We start from the raw sequence: 22,472 nt of genomic DNA on the forward strand, positions 1-22,472 counted from the left end.
AGAATTAAAATATTTTAAACCAAATTATGCCAATAAAAGAATGGCTGGCGAGTCAGGGAAGCCTTACTTAAATAAAAATGAATTCTGCCTGTGCCAAAGGCAAAAGAGTCTTGTTGCTTGATATCAACAGGCAGGGAATGCCAGAGAGAGAAAGCCAAAACAGTGAAAGATCTATTCTAGATGGCTTCCAAATGGCCTGCAGGTCACCCCATCTAATTATCTTATTGCCCAGGTAGATTGGCAAAAGAGAAACTCCTCTCTCAGATAATGTGGTCCCAGGTTGTTTAGGGTTATATACAGTAATAGCAAAACTATAAACTTGGGCAGGTAGCAAATAGTCAGCTACTGCAATACCCTCATTGAAGGAGGTACATCTGGAAAATGACCAGCTCCTAACAGCAGTCAAGTTGCTGCATCCTGCATGGCCGCTGCTTCCAGACCAGCCTAAAGCCCAGCATTTGCACACTGCAGTAATCTGGTACTGAGATTACAAGCACTGAGATTACTGTTAGGCAAGAAACTGGCAAACTCTAGATGCCAATATAGTATGTCTCACAAGGCTTCTTGATAAACGATTTGTAATAAATGCTACTATATTCCGATATAGACCAACAACATCACCTAGACAGCAACTCAGCATCTCTTTCGAGAAGCAGCTGCCTGGGTTTTGTCCCCATTACACATTCCAAAGTTAATCTCTTTTTCACAGTTGGAACTGGCTGGGTATTTTGTAATAAAAGTTTAGAATAATTATGAAAGAAGAATCAACCTCTAAATACATTTATGACTGGTTAACTAAACCATGTACATAAGAGATACATGACTTCTCTTGCCATTGGTCTGAACAACTATATTTTCTCCTTGGAACCAACAGTGATGCTCTCCAAAGATGCTCCCATGCTTTCTCCAATCATCTTTCCTGCAGAGCACTCTACACATGCTCTGAAATCTTAGACTCTATGCAATGTAGGACTGAAGGAGAGATAGCAGGTAGTGCATAATCTCATCATTGCAGCGGTCCGAGCGAAGAGGCCAACAAACATCTTTTATTTATTTTGGAAGGTAGTTTCTATTGGGAAGGACAATCCTATGCCTGCCTATGCTATAGGAGCTGGGCTACTGGGATTCTTTTGGTAGAGCAGCTTTTTTCCTGTGGCAGCACTTAAAAGGTTTTAATAGCTGAGGCGGTGCTGCCTAGTGATGAGGCCAAACTGAGAACTTTATTAAAAACTGTGGCAGGGAGTCTATAGCACGTGCAGTTCCGTTGGTGTGTAACTGCAGGGGTGGCCAAACTGAGGCTCAGGAGCTGCATGCGGCTTTTCGAGTTTATTTTGGGGCTCGCCACTCGCTACTGTGGGCGTCCACAGGTGCTTGCTTGCTGGTCTCCACCCGCGGTCACTGCCCACGGGCACCCACTTGCGGCTCTCAAACATCTGACATTTACTGGATGTGGCTGTTCCACTGAACAAGTCTGGCCACCCCTGGATAACTAGTTCCAATTTTGCTGAAAGGGCTCTTTCTCTGCTTCAGCCCACCTCCAACCCCCATCCACAATACTAGGATAATATGACCGGCATACTTTAACTGAGCTATTTTAAGATACCAGAGCTAATGTGCGAGAATCACTTTAGACACAATGGCTTGTAACCAATTGTTGCCCCTCCACCGAGTGAAGGCTTTTGATTTAGCAGAGGGGGAATCACCTTCCTCTCCGTTCTGCTGACAGAAGCTTTGGCTGGATCAAAGAGCTTTCCACTAGTGGATGGACACCAATTACCTACAACTTGAAATAAATGGTTTTCCTTTGCCTTGACTGAGGAAATCATGGGGCTTTAAAAAGGGTTGGACTAAGTGTATCACCACAGTGATCCATTTCTGAACATGACAAACATAAAACTGCAGCCTCCTTACTGACAGCTGCCTCTATTTCAGGCATGCTCATTTTGTTTAGTGCTTATTCCAAAGAGCTGAAGAAACTGCAATAACTGTGAAAGTGGAATATCTTTTTCTAAATTATTTCTCAGAGGCAGCACCAGTGCAGGTTTCCAAGTGGGAAGGTAGGTGGCAGGACAGAAAGGAACATGTCCTTTGGGACTGGGCCTTTGTGGGCCTGGCTTTCTCAAGTCGTAGTCTTCTACAAATGCTGGATGTACCTGGAATACTGAGCATGAAGGAAGCTGCAGTGCAACACACCTGGAAGGCACCTGTTTGGGGGAGATGTTCTAGGATGAGCTGAGTGCATTATCTGTTGTATTTAAGTATGTTCTTGGGTGCCTTCTGTGCCATCTCATTTCAGAGTGGTTGGTTCATTTCCCCCACGCCCCTTTTGGACACCTTCTGTCAGAAGACTTACGATTTGCATTTACCTTCCCTGTGAACTTCCCTCTATGGGATGATGAAGCTGTGCTTTTCCAGCTACAGATTCCAACTGAGTGATTATTTCATCTTTCTCTTGCTGTGTGACACTCCCAAACTAAAACAGAGAAAGGTGGTAAAGCTGTTAAACACCACATGCAAAGGATAACAATTGGTCTGAAAGGCAGTAACTGTGGACCCGCAGTACAATGTGCATAGAACTTCTCAGTAAGACCCACAGTCCTTTGAAATTACCGTCACTTTATGTGTCTGCCTGCTTGAGTTCCTCTTCAGGAAACTGCCTATTTATTTTGGAAAAATAATGTTTTGAAGTATGTGGGCATGTGTATGTTTCAATCTGTGTTTGTGCACATTGGCAAGCAAATACAATATCACACACATGCACGCATACACACACACAAACCGGCTTTCACTGATCCAGACACTATTCATGTAAGTACTGAAAGACAGTCCCAACCTGAGAGAATACACAGAATGAAAAAGATAAATGACAGAAAAGAACATAGAGTAATAAAGCCAGTAAGACAAGCATGTTCAGATTCTAAGGCTGAGTTATGACATGTTTACATTCTGTCATGTTGAGCTGATAAACTGCATGTAGTTTAAAGGGAAATCTCCATAACAGATTATAAGGAATATAATAATTTAAATGCATGGAAAGACAATCACTAATTTAGGGGCAATCCTATGCAAATTTAGAATACAAAGGGGTGTGCATCTGCAGTCATGCCCCAGCATGGCTGGTTGAAGCATGCTGGAAACTGTATTATTCTTACTACATTGCATCATTATCCTGCCATTTTTCCTCTTGCAAGGAACTCAGGGTGGCATACATAATCCGTCCCCACTCCATTTATCCTAGCAACAACCCCGTGAGGTAGATCAGGCTGAGAGTGAGCTTCACTGGCTCTCATGTAGACCTTTCTCTTGCCTACTCATGCCCAGGGTTGTGCCTGTAAGAAAGCTTATTCTGGATCCAGCATCTGACCAATGTTGACTGGTGAAAAGGCAATCTCCCAGTCCCACCAACAACCAGAGCAACCAATCAGTATCAGGGAGAGAAAATTGTGGCAGCCTTCCTCCAAGTGGTGTCCTCCAGATGTTTCAGACTCCAGCTCTCATCAACCCAACTCATGGGCTGCACTGGTTGTGGGAGAGGGGAACTGCAGTCCAACAGCAGCTGGAGTTGGGGAAGGCTCCTTTAGGGTGCTGAGCATGACTTAAAAGTGGACTAGCAGCAAGAGGACAGCCTCAGCCCCAGAAGCATTCCTGCAGGATACTACAAGTTCTGTAGGTAGACCGGGGACAATGCTGCAGAAAGGCAGGGGCAGAAACTTGGGGAGAGTAGCTTTTGGCTCCGGTGTTGTACACCACAAACTCAAGCAGATATTCACCCATTCAGTAAATTCTCCCACTCTTAGACACCCCAGTCACCATGTGCAAGCCTATACCTACGCCCAGAAATAGGAAGGGTTGCCTTCATTTTGCTCTTGTCCTTTGGGAATTGACATCCTGACATCTAGAAGAATGTTACCCAGTGGGCCTTCCAGGGAGCTTGGGTGCACCGTGTCTTTCATCCATCCACTCCAGGACCACAGGGCACATGGACTCAGCATAACTAAACCTTTGTAAAGTGGTTTTATATTACGCAGTCAGAACAAGCCCTACCTGATTCAGGGCCTGTGCACCTGAGGGGTTGCACATTTGACTTCTTTCCTGAGCTACCTAAATTTGAGACAGGGCTCATGAAAACTCAGTTTCAGAACCCACTTTGAATGTGAGGGAACTAGGCAAGGCACATGTGAAGTTACAGAGAAGTGTGTATTTCAGGCATCCCCACTGAGTGACCAGATAGCCCCGTAATATTTAGGAATGAATTAAGGAGCAGATTTTCCAGATAAGACACCTGGTACCTGGGTACCCCAGCTGCAGCAGAAGTGGCAACATTTTTTTTTTCTTTTTTGAAATTAAGGACTCTCTAAATGGCAGATCTTCTTATTTTTTTTTTAATATATTATCCTACCTTTTTCCTGCAAAGAACCCAAGGTGGCTCCTCTCCACTTTATTCTCACAACAACCCTGTGAGGTAGGTTAGGCTGAGAGTCAGTGACCTTCTTAAAGTTACCCTCTGAGCAGCATGGCTGAATGAGAATTAGAACCCAGAATTCTCAAGCACCAGTCCAATGATCACTAAAATAATTTTCGTCTCCATCCTGCCCATTTGAACTGAAAAGTATCAGGATACAAAGTGTGAATACAGGTAAAATGCAAACAATTGAACCTATTGCATTGTTTAATTTCACTTTAAGAGACTTCTGCTTCCAAGCTGTCTTCTTTGCAACACAATCTGTATGAGCTTTTCCACACAAGATTATTAATCTGCTCTATTTAGTTTGAGTTTTGTCTCAGAATTGAGTGCTCTGAGCACTCCACAAAAAGCATTTCCTTTCCTTTTCCCTGCCACATAACCACTAGGTGGCACTGTGGTATAGTGGACTAGTGCAATTAGATCTGTGGAAAAAGCAATTTTTCACTTTTAACAAATACTGAGTTTTCCCTGCTCTAAGAAATCCTCACCAAAAGTGCTCTTTAAAAACAGAGGTGAAACTGGAAGGTCATAACTTCATAGAAAGAACTCATGAAGTGGGGAATGATAAGCCCATAGCAATTGCATCATGCAAAACTTTATGTGCCTACTCAAAAGTCAGACTCACTGAATTCCATGAGACTTACTCCCAGGAAAGTAGGCTTAAGTGAAGTAGATTATAGCAATTCTGTAAAAGACGACAACATATCTCTATTGGGCTTTGCAGGTTCAGGCAATTAGTGCTCACACTTTTCCGTATTCTGCTACAACCTCTGTCTTCATGACACTAACCTTATGAAAGGCATCAACAAAACTGGTGTGCTTTGGTATTCTCCGAAGCCTTAGATCACTTTTGGTGGATGTTATTCTACTTCCCGTCTCTGACCACATCTATACAGGAAAGGGAAAAAAGCACACAGAATTAGAATTAGAGATCTATTTTGTTAGTATTTTGGGGTTACATATACAATCTGGACTTTCCCCCAAGCTGCTCAGAACATATAATATCACATTGCTTGCTACAGCATCAGAAAAAGTATATATTTCTGCACTGGGAAAAATGCAGGAAAGAGCATCCAGAATGGTCAAAGGATTGGAGTGTCTGCCCTACAAGGAATGTTTGGAACTAAAATGGGCAACACATAGCAGGACATGATCTATAAAATTCTGCATAATGTAAAGTGGATAGAACAAACTTTTTCTGATTCTCTGATAGTATAGAATTTAGATTAATTATGTGAAAGTGAAAAGGAAGTTTAGCTTCATGCAGTCTGTGAGAATTTTCTGGAAGTTAATGCCACAATATAGTCTGACAGGTGCTAATTTATTGCTTAGAATTTGTCTTTCAGAACAAGAATCCTCCAAAAGGAGATTAACTACCTTTAAAAAGGCATTAGACACATTCTTGGGGAGTAGATCCATCAATGGGTATGAGTTATGAAGGCAATTGCAGCATGCCTCTTAATATCAATTGTTGGAGAGCAAGAACAAGAGAATTTTACTGCTTTCAAGCTATGATTGTTAGTTTCCCAGAAGCATCTTGCTGTTGTCCAGCATGGGACATAGGATACTAGATTAGATTGGCCTATAGTCTGATTTAGAAGGGAACGTCTTCTGTTCTTCAGAGCTGGAGGCTGGGTAGCACAATCCAAAGGGCTCTATTTTCCATTTTAAGATTCCCCACCTGCTATTTATGACTAGTGTTGAGTGCAATGGAGTCTGTTGCAATTAAATATCTCACCTGCATAACAAGCCTAGAATGCTTCCAGGAATGAATTCAAAGTCCAATTTTTTTAAACAAGTGGAATTGATTATATCTACTAGTTCTTAGAACCGTCCATTTCCAGATCTCATCTCCAAGCAATTCCATTTGGCTGAAAAGGAGATGAAGGAGCAGCATCTTCTTCCATTGACAAGTAAAAGACCATTTTTGGTCCAATGAAACTAAGGATAGGAAACCAAAGGCCCTGAGAATGCCATAGATTTGTATAAGGCACTCATGGGGAAACACTGACCTGCAGGCCAATTTGGCCCTGTCAGGCCAGCCCATCCAGCCAACAGGGCATGTGGTGACCCCTCCCCCCCCCCACAAGCCCCATGCTCAGGAGAGGAAACTCCACTGTTGCCTTCAATTGTCACTGGGGACAGCTGTGGGGATTCCCCTGGATGCTGCTTCCTCTCTTACCTGGGAGGGGATGGGCGTGCTAAGTGCTTTGAACACCCTGTATCCTTCCCCAGTTGGGGAAGCTGGACTGAGGCGTCACCGCAGTCAGGGACTGGGTGAGGTCAGGGTGTATGCAGTACAGGTTATTCATTTATTGACTGAATCTTACTTAACTTAAGGGAATTATATGAAATAATTATGACCCACTTGTGCTAATGCATACTAGCATTCATTCACTAATCGCATTAGTGCTACTGTGCATTAGCATATGTGCAAATTAGCACTTATCCAACCCCCCCCCCCAAAAAAAAAGTTCATCTGCTGAAGAATGCAGAGGCTGGGGCAGACTTCTGTGACAACCATAGAGTGGCCCCACCAGGTCTGTGAAGGCATCTGCAGGGGGCACCACTTGGATACAATTTGGCACTCCTGGCGCAAAGACATTGTGACCACTGCCAGTTTTGTTTTTTATTCTTTTCTTAATAGCCCTAAAACAGAATCTGTCCTTTTCATACCTGACAAGCCTTGAGGTCAACCAGTCCTGCTGGTGGAGATGTTTGGGCATTACAACTGATACCAGTTAGTTGATTCTTGTTGAGTAGTTCTTTAAATTTAAAAATGATGAGAACCCCAGCAGGGCACAACATGTCTGTGTTATGGTACTGGTGGAGATACACGGAGCAACGCTGCAGTGAAAGGTGGTGAGTGGCAGAAAGATTAATGATGCTATCTAGACACTCCAGTTTAGGAACTCAGCCAGAGAAAAGGGATATACTTGGATGTAGCAATCAGCCATAAAATGTCAGGCATTCTAACCATCACACAGCAAAAATGGAGTATCTTCTGTAGGATTCAAGATCTAATTTGTGCTGACAGTTTTGTGGCTGAAGTTATTTCACATGTTTGTCTTTTTTTTAAACTATCTGACTTTGAGTCTTTGCAGTGAAGCAGATTCTACATCAAATCAAATATAAATAAAAGAGTGTGTAGAATGTGTGTGTCTATGTGACCGTGCTAAATATTCTGGGACTTCGAGGCGTTCGCTTCCCAGAAAAAGAGAAGAGAAGAGGGCATGAATCAAGCATTTGGCAAGTGGAGTGTGCCCCCTAGCGGCCAGATACCGCAATCAGACTTAGTTCGATTTTATACGTAATCAGTTTCTGATGTACACTGCAAGAAGGAGAGTGAAAGGGTAGGAAGTTGCAGCAATGTTATTAGCCATTCAGAAACAGACTGAGAAAGGGGGAGAAAAAACACCATGGAACATCGTCCAGAACTACCAATAAATAAGGGAGAGGAGGAGGGCGCTTGCAGGCTGCTCCTGCTTTCCATTTGGCTGTTGGGCCACAGTGCATCTCTTCTGAGTCAGTGTAAGGAGAAAAGAGGAAAGAAAGACCAATAAAAAGAGGAAGAACAGGAGAAAAGAGGAAAGAAAGACCAATAAAAATCACAACATCATAATAAAAAATTGAAAAGACTGTATTTGATGTGCAGGGGATAAACTGGGAAATTATTTCTAGATGGTTTGAAAAATCAACCATGTGTTAAGCATGCCCAGGGATTTAAAAGCTTATATTGGTCAGTTGTGTATTTGATTAGCACACAGTGCCTTGCAGAAATATTCACACTCCACCGGGTTTGCCGAATTTTGTCACATTCCAACCTGGCATGGAAATGGATTTAACTGGCATTTTGACACTTGAGGTACACAAGATACTTAATTCTGTGAAGGTGCAAAATAATTTGACTGTGGCACAGAACCTGAGGACAAATCTGCCCCTCCAGGGAGTAAATTTGGCTTTCTGGGGTTCTCCAGATGACTGTGTCCCTTTGCTGGTATTTTGAGCCTACCTCTTTCGCCTCCAGCTTAACCAAATGTGGCCCTCCAAATGGAATTTGGTGCCCAGGCTGAAAGAGGTTGTGCACATCCATAGCTTCCCTGAGAGCTGGAGCCTTGTGTGATCAGAACGCCCCCCCCCCCACCTTTGCACATCCCTGAAATTTGCTCCAGAGGATTTGCAGCAGAACTGGGGGGACGGGGAACATGAAGGAGGAGAATAAGAGGATGAATGAAACCCCAGCATTTCTTAATTATTGGAAATATCAAGGATAGGGTACTGTTTGTTCATTTGAATTTTTGTGATACCTATTAGGTTAAGATATTTAGGGTGAAAGTCTATGAAATTTTATGCAGAAAAAGGCCCGGAGTGTCTGAGAGTTGAGCACCTTATTTCTCTTTAAACTTGCAAAGTATTCTGTCTGTATGAACTGGTTAGATCCTGTTAATAATTAGCTTGAACATAAACTATTTTTGCATGCTGTAAGCCTCAACAACAACTTTAAGCAGATTCAACAGATTTAAAGGGGGCGGAAGCATCCATGACTTTCCAAATGGCTTCATCAAACCTCCAAGTTCAGATGCAGCTTCACACCTGATGTGCTTAACCACCTGCTCGGAATCATCCTGCTGGCATCCATGGGACCTTTTTTGTTTTCTGCTCCTTCTAATCAGCATTCTCAGCATGTTTGCCAACCCTCCCTGTTTTCCTCCCTATCTCTGGAGCTGTTATTTATGCGAGTACTAACATAAGTTCTGGACTTTCCTCTGCAAAGTTTAAAACTCATTTCTCTTATTACATGGGCTTTCAGAGGCTTCCATCTAGCCACATTTGACCCACTACTATAATTAAGCTTAGTGAGAAGAATGGTGATGGGATGAATTTTTGTAATTGTCTGAAATGACAGCTAGTTTGATCACTGTCATTTTAAGCTACTCTGGAGATGCTGGGGAGCTCTTTGCCCATGAGCCTGCAGGGTCACTGGGTACGTGACTTGGAAAAGGTGTTTTGCTTTGCTTTCCCACACCCTGTTCCCTCCTTTCTCCCACTTCTGCATTTGACAGTTTGGCTGCTTGGCATACTCCTCTCCAGTTCTCTGAAACCATGTCAAGATAATCAAGCAATTGCTTCTGACGGGCAATGTTCTTCCTTGATTCAATCAAACACCTTTCCTAACCTTTTCTGTTAAGCTGCCACTGTAGAGCTGCTCCGGCACTCCTTCAGTCTCCAAGTGATCGACATCTCCAAGGGACAAAAAATCAGTCTGGACTTAGAGCTTTTCTCACAGGCTTTGTATGCCTCAGCACTGCCTAGGCAGGCATGGACAGCAAGGAGTAACAGATAAGCCAAGGGGCATACTCAATCGCTAAGAAGAGAAAGAAGGGGGGGAAATGAGCTTCCCTCCAATTTCTATGTCTTGCTTGACAAGAGCACGCAAGCTTGTTCATTGAAGAGGCTGCACCTTAAGTTGCACAGTGGTCCTTTCAAAATGGGTGGATCTATGTGGCGTTGGCACTTATAAAAACTTTTTTAAAGTTCAAGCTTCCTGTGATACTGGTCAACCCAAGTGTTACACCGTACAGAGTAATGTGAGTTTCCCCATATGCCCATCTACATCTTTCAATATGCTTCCTTAGGGGTGTTTTATTCATTAGGCAGGTGAGAAAGTTGAGAACTAGACTATATCATTTCAGAATGCCACTTTTTTGGAGGGGGCTGTCTTATTTTTATATGCTCAGTCAAACACAACTCCCTTCCTACGTATGGAAGGTAAAGGGAGAATGTTTATTACACCTCTCTCCCTATTTTACTATAAGCAGGGAGCTTTTAAGTGTGAGAACTTTACAGAACATGACCCCCTCACACACCTGTATTATGAAGTGGTACAGTTGAGAACTCCAGTCCAGCTATTTTTTTAATCTATGCATCTTGGCAGTCTCGAAACAACTGCCCTAGTTCAGAGTTCACCTGTGCTACAGCTTAAGCTGGTTTAAGAATCCATGGCTTGGTTTGCAGAATGCACTAAATTCCCGCATCTTCAAAGCCATGGTGGTTCAGTGTGTTGCCCAAACCCAGTGCACCCCTCTCCAGGGTGTTGTGGGGTTTCATACCTTCCTTTGGGCTTGTCAAGTTGTCTAAACCCAGATGACACAACAAGCCCCGGGGAAGCTTGAAAGCCTACATTGGTGAGGGCTGGAAGAGTCACAAACTGCTGGGTCTCCACTGGAAGAGGTTCCGCTTAACACGTCCATGGGAGGCAACACTTCTGAGCAGGCAACGTGCTGAAAGACAAGGGGATGAACTGCCCACTTGGGGCTTGAGGAGGAAGTGCCACCAGTATCCATCATGTGTTCTGTCTCAAAGCCCCTGCTCAGGGCTGATCATGTTGGCGCATTCTGCCAGATCCCCACAGAGCAGACCCAGCACATCATGCCTTCATTGCTTGCCGTGATGGCCACTGAGCAGATGCCAAGCAATGGTGGGGGATAAACCATGTTTGCATGGGACTCTGCAGCAGGAGGTCCAAGAGAATGACACACAGATCCCAGTTGGTTAGGATTTCCCTGTCTGCCGTTTTGAGTTGGTGGTGGTGGCAGGGAAGAGGCTGTCCCATTAGCTACTGTAGCTGCCAGCACTTTTGGCTGGGCAAGATGGTGGGCAGCACCCCAACTTATCCATGAGCAGACAGAGGCAATGGATATGTCCCCATTCCCTCCCCACTCTTGTACCACTATCAGGCAGCAGCGAGGAAGGGGGAAGCCCTGGTGTCCCTGCAGTGTTCCCTAGGATACCTGCGGAACAGCCAAGCAGGGAGAGAGGGAGGGAGGCGCCTCAGCATCCGCTGTGCCTGATCCTCTGTGGGGCACGTTGCAGGCAAACAAGTCACGCTACGTGATGTGGTGCAGAGTAAAAACTCCTCTACTACCTTTCTTTTTTCTAATATTTGACAGCATGCATATGCTTGCTTTCATGATTTTTTAAAAAAGTAGTGTCTGTCCCAGCCAACGCCAGCAACTGATAAACAAAGCAGGAGCACATATGGTGATCATTTGCTTATTGTTATATATATTATATTATGATAATTTCATTCACTGGAATCATTATTTGCAATACAATATATTTGGCATATGCATTTTTGCTCCTACCTCAAAGCATTCACGTGCTAATTTTGACCCTTCATCCAGTGATGTGCTGGAGTCAGAATCTATCTTTCCCTCTGGTTTTGCTGACAGGGTTTTCACAGTCTTCTGCAATTGCAGGATGTGTAATTTTGATTTCAGGAGTTTATCTTCTAGCTGTTGCATTTCCTTTTTGGAAGGAAAAGTAGGGGAGAATATGTTGAAGAAATTATTATTGAACAGTCAAAGCCCAAATTTTCCATTTAGCAGAACTATAGAACGTGTAGGACAGTTACCCAAACCGACATTTTCCAGAAGGAAGTCTGAAGAACTGAGTCAAATAGAGGTGACAAAACTTACTGATAAATTCAAATTTTAATTTACCCAAATTACTGCATCTAGTCAGTAACCACCTCAGAGTTCTTTCAAAATTCAAACATGAAATTGCTAGTCTTCTAAGGAAAAACATGCACCTTTTCCCCAAACTGTCTGTGAGGAATCCAAGAACAGACTAATAAGCTTAATATTTGTCACAAGTAATTTGATGGAAAGCATAAATAAGGATAAAATGAAGAAGAAGAATCAGGATGTCTGCAAAGTATGAAAGAAGTCCTCACTGGCTTTCTGGTGTTCTTTGAAAGAGTCTGCAAACATGTGGATAGGGTCAGTTTGGTTCACACTGTATGCACAGTTTGCCAGAAAGCCTTTAAAGTCCTTCACCAAAGGCTCCTGAGTAAATTTAGAGTCTACCAGTTTATGGGCTAGTCCTTTTTATGGACCACTAACTGCTTAAAGAACAGGAAATAGAGTAGGAATAAAGGGCCAGTCCTTGCAACCAAGACATGTAAGGAGTTGGGTGTGCCACAAACCTGTTCTGGGATGAGTCCTTTTTGACTAGTTCATAAGTAATCTGTAGGGAGAGGCGAGCACTGGGATGACTGTAGATGACAGTACACTGCTCAAGATTATGAAATCCAATTAGAAAAAGTCCATAAAGTTCCCTCCAAAATGAACGAATGGGCAATAAAATGGCAAAATAAGGTTTAAGGTAAGTAAATACAAAGTGGTAGACATTGGAGCAGAGAATCCTAACTTCATACATACATTAATGGTCTGAACTACCAGTGACCAGGAATAAGATCTTAGGGATGCAGTGGATAGGGAGAAATAAAATGATGGATTAATTCCATGCTACAGTTTACTTGAAAAGAATCTAAAAGTAAAACTGCCAGTGATATAATTCCATGCAACAAATCTATGATGCTGCCTTACTTAAAATGCTGCTTACAGTTCTTCAAAAATGATATTGTAAAGCTGAAAAATCTGCAGAAAAGGGCAACAAAAATAAGGACACCTGCACTTGGAAAGACAACCTGAAGTTTAGTTTTAGTTTAGAAAAAAGTGACTTGATGCCACTTGATAGGACATGATAGAAAAGCCTTCCTCAAGCCGGTGCCTGCCAGATGTGTGTGACAGCAAATCCCATTATCCCCAGATATGTTGGCCCACAATGTCCCATCTACATCCAACACATCTGGCAGGTATCAGGTTCATAACATCAGCAATAGCCATCAGGGCCAACAAGCAAATTTAATCGGCAGGATATTTCACATAAGCAAAATAGTTTGGTACTTCTTCACACAATAAATATTTGATGCATGGAATGTGTTACTGCAAGAAGCATCACTTACTTAGATGGATTTGAAAAGGACTTGATAAAATTACAGAGAATGGATCTGTCAATCCTAATTAATATTATCTCCCAAGACCCTGAGATCTGTCATTTGAGTAGCTTTGAGGAGGCCTAATTCCCATTCCAACCTGAGGGGATTCTCCAGCATTAGACTCTGCACAAAGCCCCTCAGATACCAGGGGTGTGTATTTATGCTGAGGGAAAGACTATCATCTCCTTGGAAGACCACCAAAGCTTTATAGAGTCTCCATGGGCCAGGTCCCTGCAACCCAGCTCCTTGCTGCCCAGGAGGAGCTTGTGGTGGCATCCCCAGTCCCTGAAGCACTTGGAAGGTTAAGCACTGGATTGTGTGGGCTGTCACTCAACACTGAGTTCTTGTTGAGGCAAGGATTATCATGTTGTCTGAACACAACTGTGATAACCACCCTGAAAAATCCACAGTACACAACCCAACAATGAAGTATAAGTTCTCTTCATGGGCTGTTTCTAGTGAACAAGCCATGGCTTGTTAGTACTACTGGGTTCTGACAATGTGATAAGCCACATTTTAACAACCATCATTAGCTTAGTAACAACCCACACTCAGCCCAAACTCAACACCTTAGTATGGGTTATTGTGTAATCTGAGCAAAATCAGCAGCAACACCCTTCTGCTCTCAGCTGCTGCCCAAGGTCCTGAACTTGGTGCATTCTGACCCAGCATCCTTATGCCTCCCAGAGCCTTGATCCTATCCCAACACAAAGGTAGCTCAGGCAGTCCTGGGCTTGCCTCCCACCATCTTGTTTAGGCCATCTTGGTGATAGATATTAGAACAAGCTGTGATTTCTTATCATACCAATAAAATGGAATTACGGACCAGGGCAGCATGTCATTGAATCTTAGTGGCTGGAAAGTCATGGAGACAGCTGCTGTCTCCACAACCCTGCATGAGGGCTTCCTGAAGGGATCTAGCTGGCTAATGTGGGACACAAAATGCTGGACTAGATGGACTTGCAGTCTGATCCACCAGGGCTTCTGCTAATTTCTACAAAATTCAACCTGGTGTTTAAGCTCTGGTTTCCAGAATCATAAATGATGAAGAGCTTTTCTCATCAAAGAATAACATGATCCCTGAAATCCATCTCTAGTGAATAAATGAATGGTTTCAGCAAGATTTGACTATGGCTTGGACAGTTTTTCAGGATCCTGATTTGCTGCACTGGTCTGTAAGTCAGCATGCCTAGGTGTCTGTAATACTTGAGCCTGCCAAAGTCAAAGAGCCACCCAGCGTTCTCTGCATCCATAAGTCATTCACCTGTTTGTGGTCTTCCTTGACAGCTGTCAGTTCAGCACTCAGCTGATCTACTTCTTTCTGAAGCGCATTTTCACTTCTATAAATAAATATAGATAACATGTCATAAGAATGTAAGAACATAGTAAAAGACATGCTGGATCAGACCAGAGGTCCATCTGGTCCAGCACTCTGTACACACAGTGGCAACCAGCTGCCCACAGGATCTTGCAAGATCTCTGCCTGCCCAAGCTCCTCAGCAACCAGTGCAGGCAGGCAGGCAGGCCACCTTCGGTAGTGGAGTAGCAAATAGCCAGCAAGGCTCATTGCCGCTAATGCAGGGGTGGGCAATTAATTTTCCTATGGGGCCACATGAGAAACTTCGACAGTTGTTAAGGGCCGGACCAAGCAGTTGTATTGCTCGCATCTATATTGCGACGATATATATTTGCATTGACTTTTAATTTGCCAGTGACCTCATGCGGGCCAGTCAGGGTCAGCCATCGGGCCGGATGTGGCCCGCGGGCCGTACAATGCCCAGGTCTGCGCTAATGGCTTCCTCCTTCTTGAATCATGCATTTCATTTATATCCAAGCCATGTTTGGAGAAAATTAAAAACCTAGAATAAATAAACTATCATACAGATTGGTTTATGTCAAAACTTATAGTTTCTTACGCTCTTTGATCTATGCTCTGTATATACCTGGAAGCCTTTAACTTAGCTTTTCCCAACCTGGTGCCCTCCAGATGTGCTGCTGTCATCATCCTCACATGACGATGCTGACGGGGGGTCAACAGGCATTGCAGCCCAGCAGCTGGAGGACCCCAGATTTCAGGAAACTTTTCTAGAAGAAGCCTATCATGAATATACGCTTTTTAGACATGTTAAGTTTTTTTGTGTGTTTGTTTCTTTTTGTTTTCAGTTGCACTTTCAATTTTTCCTATTGTTTCGTTTATAATGTTCAATTTTAGATATTTTAATAATTGTAGTTTTTATATTGTATTTCATAATGTTATATTATGTCAGCCATCCTGAGCACTTCCATGGAAGGATGGGATATAAAAGCTGTAAATAAATAAATAAATAAATAAAATATGAGGATCTGGCTGGGAAGGCTGCCTAAACTTCATTCTCACTCTCTGCAGAAGTTGCTTTTTTCTTTGGATTCCCAGCAACCACACATGTGACTGGAGACAAAAAAATATAAGAGCTTGCATTTGAAAAAGCAAAATATTAGAAGAGTACCTGAATTTGGGGAGGTGGGATAGTACTGGCAAAGACACCGGCATACTCAATGGCAGTCAGGAACAAAAAACCACAAGGATAAACTTTGGAATTATACTACTGAAATGCATGCTGTCTCATTCTAATAACAGGTTTCATTCAGCAAACACCTCCTGCCAATGGAAGGAACCCATCCATTGGCTGGAGGCTTTTGATTTCTGAGCGTTTTGGAGGCAGGAGAGGAACAGATCTTTGCCGGCTCTACCATTAGGTGGCAGATGCTGGAAGGCAGCAATGAAGTTAGCTCCTAAGTTAGTTTGCTACCTTATGTGTGGTGGAGGCAAGTCACAGCTCAGTGGGAGGTCACCTGCTTTGGATGCAGAGTGTCCTGAGATAAGTCCTTGACATCTTCAGCTAGAGCTAGGAAAGAATGCTGCCTTTTACTCTGGAAATCCTGGAAAGAAATACTCTGGAAAGACTGCTGCCTGTCAGTGTCAATAGTACCGGGTGAGATGGGACAATGGCTTGTCTCAGTAAAAGGCAGATTCCTATGCTCTGGTGAAGATGCTGTCCTATCACCTGTGTGAAAGAAAGGTTTAACTGCCAGTTCAGGTTTTGTATATGAAATGAGAGGTGACGCTGTCTCTGGCTTGGGCCATGGACTTTCCACTGCAGTTCTGTATGTTCCCTGAAAATTTGCTCCTGGGCACCTCCAGAGCAGTGGGGAGGTGATGCTAGAAGCTGCAAAGGAAAGGGTGAATCAGAAAATGGCCTTCCACTGTCTTTCCACCAGTGGGAGCATCCTGAGAAGAACTTTGCAGGAGGAATAAAACTCTGGAGCCAACCCAAAAATAACCACAGCAAACAATTCTACATATTGCTGTGGACAGCCAGTGTGCTGTACTGGTTAGAGTACTGGACTGAGCCTCTGGAGACCTGGGTTCTAATCTCCACTGTGCCATGAAGATAGCTGAATGACTTGGCGGTAATTACTCTCAGCCTAACCAACTCACAGAGTTGTTATGAGAAGAGGAGGAGGATCATCCATGCTGCCTTAAGCTCCATGGAGGAATGACAGGATGCAAATGTAACCAATAAATGCATGACAGATAAATAACTTGACTATTGGATGACCTTCTTCAGCTTCAATTATAGACCAACAAAACTTCATTCAGCTTCCTTTCTTTAGAATGCAAATGGATTTTTCCAGCTGGGTTTATTTTTTTCTTTATCCTGGCAACACGATAGCCATTTTGATGCATGATTAGAAGTTTGCGCGAAACAGAACAAATGCAGATTGGGCTGAGCAAAGCAGACTCAGAATGCAGTGACAAACTTACAGGGTCACATTCTGCCCAACCCACACACAGCATGGCTGCACATATGGACACAAAGTAGCACCCATGCAGTTAACTTCCCAAGCAAATGTACTATATCTATACTGGCCTTCCCCAGCCTGGTGCCCAGCAGATGTTTTACATCAGTTACAACTTCCAGCTTTCTGGATGAAAACTAAAGCCCAAACCCCTCCTCGCTAACTACAGCTCTTCCTGCATCATCCCATGCTCAAAGGAGTTTTGGGTGTCACATTGATCCAGGGGAAATAGGAAGGGTGGACAGCCCCTTGTGCTTTCACATTTGTTTTTTTATTATATATTCATTAAAAGCTTTTCTATTCTGTCCCCTACAGAACACCTCGGGGCAGCTTACAATAAATTTTATAGCACCTCCAGCTCATCCACTCAGTGCTATAGCTCCGGAAGATATACAATCCCTCCACTGGGTACTTATGCATCACAGGTGTCTGGGGAAAAGGGGTGAATGTTAATTTCAGATTTAGGAAAACTAGAAATATAGAGACCATGCAGTTAACTGCTAATTTTTGTTGTTGTTGTTCCTATGTGCACACAATGATAAGGAGCAATGGGGTTAAAGCACAACATCAGGTAACACAACATATACCAGGCTTCTGTAACCTGTTGCCCTCCAGATGTTAGAACTCCAACTCCCTTTGGCTCCAGTTAGCATAGTCAAAATTCAGGAATGCTGGAAGTGATAGTCTAAAACATCTGGAAAGGCACCCATCACAGAGAGCTGGGTCTAGATCAGGGTGCAGGAGGGCCACATCTGATGCTAGTTCAGGGTTGCAGAGTTGTGTGCTTATGCACACACACACACACATACACACACACAGTATAGTCACAAAAGCAATCTGTATAAAGATTACCCAGGGAAGGAGTGGAAAGCCTTCTGTTCGCCTGCAACCCAAACACGGATTTGCTTTTCCTCATTGCTGCTACTAGTACACAGAGCAGTCTGTATCAGGGTTGTTGGAAAAGAGAATTCAGCAGCAGGGGATCGTGGCACACACAGGAGACCACCATCTGGGCCACGGGGGCCATAGGTTATGCTCTCCAGATCAAGGCCACATGTGGTTAGGAATGCTAGATGCTATGTGCCTTCCATTACATGAATGTCCCATAAAGATGAGATTTGCCTGTGCTTTCTCAGATCTGTTCTCTCAGTACTGATGAGCACTGAATACCTTCTTTCTCTTGAGAACACTGGTAGGGTCACTCTGAAGGTTCCCTGCACTGGTTGTGGCTTGCTTGTTCTTGGTGTCTCCTCTCCCCAGGATTGTTCTGGCAGGATAGCAGCATGTCTTTTCAGTGGCAACTTTGCTGCAAGGCATGATGAACTCATGCTTGGCTCTCCATTTCACACTGTGCAGCTTAAATTCAAGCTTTAATTTCAGTTTAGAAACTCAAGCAGAGGAGCAAAGAAACAGCAAGACTGACGGTATTGGGTAGCCAAATGAGAAAATGATTTAACAGTTTTTCCAGGATTCATTTTGTGGATATTACTTGCATAGGTGTTACACATTTGTTGTGTTGAATCGGATGTCTTCCTTCACAGAAAATGAGCTATCAGCAACAAATGCTGTGGAGAGGTTCACATTTTCCCAGCCAGAACTTGAATTATAGTGTGTGAAAACATGATTCTTCCTGCAGCTAGTACACAGAGATATCCATTCTCGCCTATTAATGCTCTCAGGCCAAACATGGTTAAGACCATAGGCACAGAGGCTGGTAAAAAGAAATAGTAACGCCATTCAGGCTTCCTTTGGGGGATGGAAAAGCAGGGAACAATTCCTAAAACAACTATATAATAAACAGGATTTTGAATAATGAAGGCCTTCAGAGAATAGTGAACCTGTTCTATCCATTCCTACCCCCAGCCTGCCCTAGACTTGATGAGATTTATTTGCCATTTAGCAGTTCAAAGGGGACTTGAGCCACAGCTAGACGGCACAATATATACTTTGGAATCTTAGGGTAAAAGGAAGGCCGTTCTTATGACAAGCCCGGTGGTGGCTGCCCTCATCAGTTTATTCATGATATGGGTGACAAAGCCTGAATGGGTGGCATGCTTTTGTTTCCATTGCTTCCTTCAGAGAGATAGAGAACTGCATTGTTTGCTCAGCCATTCAACCAAGGAACTGTGAAGTGGTATCCCTTTTAAGTTTCTGTGACACTTAAGAATCACTGCTAGAAACAGACATTGCTAGGGGCTTAAAAGGCTTGAAGCTCAGGCCTGTATGGCACAAATCTGCATAAAATGTACACATGTATACATGTATACATTTCTCACACACAGCCACAAAATTAAGTTTAGCGGGGTGGGAACTCTGCTAGCAGCACATGAAGAAATATTTTTCTTAAACTTAACCGCTATGCAGGGGGAATTTGAGGAGGGGGATATTGGAGTCTGCAGGGAAGGAAAGGTTAACCTTACCCTTCTTAGCTGCAATTTCCCTTGACAATTGTTCTTGCATGGCAATTAAACTGAGAGGGGAGGAAAAAAAACCCTTTCTTTAGTACTGGTAGATACTCATGGATGGGGGGGGGGGGAGGAAGAGCTGGGGCCCTGGTAAATTTATTAGGGTCTAGACCCCCATGGGACCAATCTAGTTAAGACCTTAGCTGGAAACATGGAAGGAATTCCTGCAAGAGGTGACTTACAATCCAGGGACATGAATGGAATCAGACATTTAGTAAGACTTCTTAGCTCTTCATGTGGAAGTTACACCACCTAAGTTTGACTCATTTACAGTGATTCTGCCATTTATGAAGTGGTGGGCTGAGGTGGTAGTTTCCTATCACTGGCTTTTTTCAAGGAACCCCATGGCAAAAAAATCTCTGCATGCAGAAAACTAGCACACTATCCTGAGCCTTTCCTTCAGTTAGTTCTTTTATGTGCATATTTCTTTTCTACTGTGGTAGAGATCCACTCCTACAGCCTGAATGGCACAGCCTAAGCTCTTGACCAGCTCAGAGCCTAGTCTCTTGCAGTCCAGTTCCTTCCCCTGTTGCTTGGATGACATGAGAACTCGGGCTACAGAGGAAGTACCCACATAGCAGCTGCTCCTCTGTTGCCCCCACTGGAGACATGCTGGTGTGAGTTGGAACTGCACAGGCACGACACTGGAGATCCCCTCCCAGCTAGGGATGGCAACCTCTAGCTACCCACTTGGAGTACATCACCATTTGGCTTGATTACAGGACATTGATCTTCCATTCAGCAGATCAACCTGCTAAAGATGTTTACAATCTCACTTTTGTGAGGCATGCTGGAATGTTAGTTCCTATGGGAACAGTCACACAACATTTACCCATCACTAGATACTCCCCGCGCTTCTCAGCAAGGTAATTCAGCCACCCTGAATGTAACTGGAAAGACAGAGCCCTCCTCCGTGGTCACCTAAATTTGGCAAGGCCTTGTTTTTTAAACCTATATGTGTTTTGAAGTATACCCCAGTGTCAGCCAGGTTTCTGTGACTCACTTCATGGATGATACTTTCTGCCTTGACTTCACAAGCTCCTGCAAAATGCAGCTAAGTCTGTCAGACGGATCCTTCTGGGCAGCCCTTTTCAGCCCTTTGATTTCCAGATCCCTCTGATGAAGCAACAGGAGCAGGGCACGTGGGTTTTCCAGCAGCTTCTGATTCTGCTCTGACATGGTAAATTCCCTGCAAAGGAGTCAGAAGACCTGGGTTTGTATTCTGTGACCTCAAGGAAAACCACTTTGGCTCAGATGGCAGGGAAGCTAATTATATGAGAAGCTGCCGACAATTTTTTCCCAAATAAGTGAAAGTAGCACGAGAGAAGGATTGCTGTTTCTGGTTTGAATGCACATTTTTGCCTCTTGTAAATGTTTTTTGTATCCTTTCAAAACCCTACAATTCCTGTTTGACTAGAGGTGACCAAGAAAAAAGTAGCATGTACACATCAGAGAAAGTAAATATGCACTCTAACACTACCACACTATCAGCTGCCTCCAGCCAGTGAAATGCAATTTTCCAAGGCTGGTCAATGGTGATGTAGATTTTTTTTCCTGGGACCTACAGTGCTCTGCTATCTGTAGTGTAATACATCTTCCTGCACATCTGGAAGTTCTGAGTTGAAAGTAGCCATAAGCATCAAATGGAAGTAAAACACATATAGGGACCCTTTGATCAAAAACTTGCTTGCATGCATGCCTCTCTTTTTACACACCTCTTTCTATACTATCACCTTCCTTCCTTTTTCTTTCTTTCTTTCTTTCTTTCTTTCTTTCTTTCTTTCTTTCTTTCTTTCAGTTCTAATTCTTTCTCATTCTACTTCATAATTAATTAATTAATCCAGTCTAATTGCATTATTTGCACTAGCTGGAAGAAAATAAATTTCATGGGGCCGCTGATTCATATGCAGCCCTTAATATATAAGGACCAAAGTACACATGACTTTTGTATGCTCTCTATCTAAGTGCACGTCCAGTAGATATGGCAGCCCTTAAAAGGGAATGTGCGATTAAATGCATTATTTGCTTTGGGAAATTCATGTTTATTATAGATTGATCCCACCAGTTGGGAGTGAGGAAGATGGCTGTTTTGGGCACATATTCTGCAGGGCTGCTGACGGGGCTTCAGAAGAATCAGAAGAAGGGGGAGGGAAGCGGGGCGGTGGGTGGATGTGGTCCATCCCAAGACACCGAGATGGGAGAAGTGGAGACACTTATCTCAAGGCCAGATTCCCCAGATGGGCAGACAGTCTCTGGAAATGACCAAGATGTACAGTTGGCAGGAGGGGGCTTGGAGCAGAGTGGTTTCTCAGACACAGATGTGTTGTTAGCAGAGGAGGGCAGCCCAACTAGAGAATTGGTATGCAGTAAGACGGTGTGCTTGTTCTCAGAAGGCCCCATGGGGCCCAGAAGGGATGGGGCCCAGGCATGCTCATAAGGAGGGCTCCTGGAGGTGAATACTAGATTGGGTTCAACACACCTCTCTGTGCTCGCTCAGAGATTTGCTCTGGGTGTTTTGTGCTTTTGGTAAATAAAGAACCCTTGGTAAGGAAAAGGTCTGTGGCTCAGCTTCTAATACTACCCTTCCAAGGAACTCAGGAAGCCATATATTAGAAGTTACTGACAATAAATCTGAAAGGTAGCATAGTGAATTGCCCAAACCCATCCAAAACCACCCTGACCCCAGACAGTGCCCAGTAGTTGTTCAATACTGCACCCAGTGAATTGTACATGACACTAACTGAGCTTCAGTTTCCACATATTCAAATGGGAATAGTAGTGGCCTACCTCCCCAGGCTGTTGTGTTCATAGCTATTATTTAGTCAGAGAATGTCTATGCTAGCCTTCCAGAAAAACACTT

General features: G+C 43.6%; 1 protein-coding gene across 1 annotated transcript in view; it reads right to left on the reverse strand.

Annotated features, from left to right (window-relative positions):
- The window catches only part of LMNTD2 (lamin tail domain containing 2), a 37,759-nt gene extending 16,968 nt beyond the window's left edge, over nucleotides 1-20,791 (reverse strand). Inside the window, exons 1-5 of the mRNA XM_044426072.1 lie at nucleotides 20,616-20,791; nucleotides 14,572-14,647; nucleotides 11,611-11,772; nucleotides 5,255-5,353; nucleotides 2,367-2,473 (exon numbers count right to left, since the gene is read on the reverse strand). Coding sequence (XP_044282007.1) covers nucleotides 2,367-2,473; nucleotides 5,255-5,353; nucleotides 11,611-11,772; nucleotides 14,572-14,647; nucleotides 20,616-20,791 — 620 coding nt within the window. The remainder of the gene's footprint in view (nucleotides 1-2,366; nucleotides 2,474-5,254; nucleotides 5,354-11,610; nucleotides 11,773-14,571; nucleotides 14,648-20,615) is intronic.
- Between the last annotated feature and the right edge of the window lie 1,681 nt (nucleotides 20,792-22,472).

The sequence above is a fragment of the Varanus komodoensis genome, unplaced genomic scaffold (genome assembly GCF_004798865.1).
Source record: "Varanus komodoensis strain SLA01 unplaced genomic scaffold, ASM479886v1 scaffold16, whole genome shotgun sequence".
NCBI classification, from domain to species: Eukaryota; Metazoa; Chordata; class Lepidosauria; order Squamata; family Varanidae; genus Varanus; species Varanus komodoensis.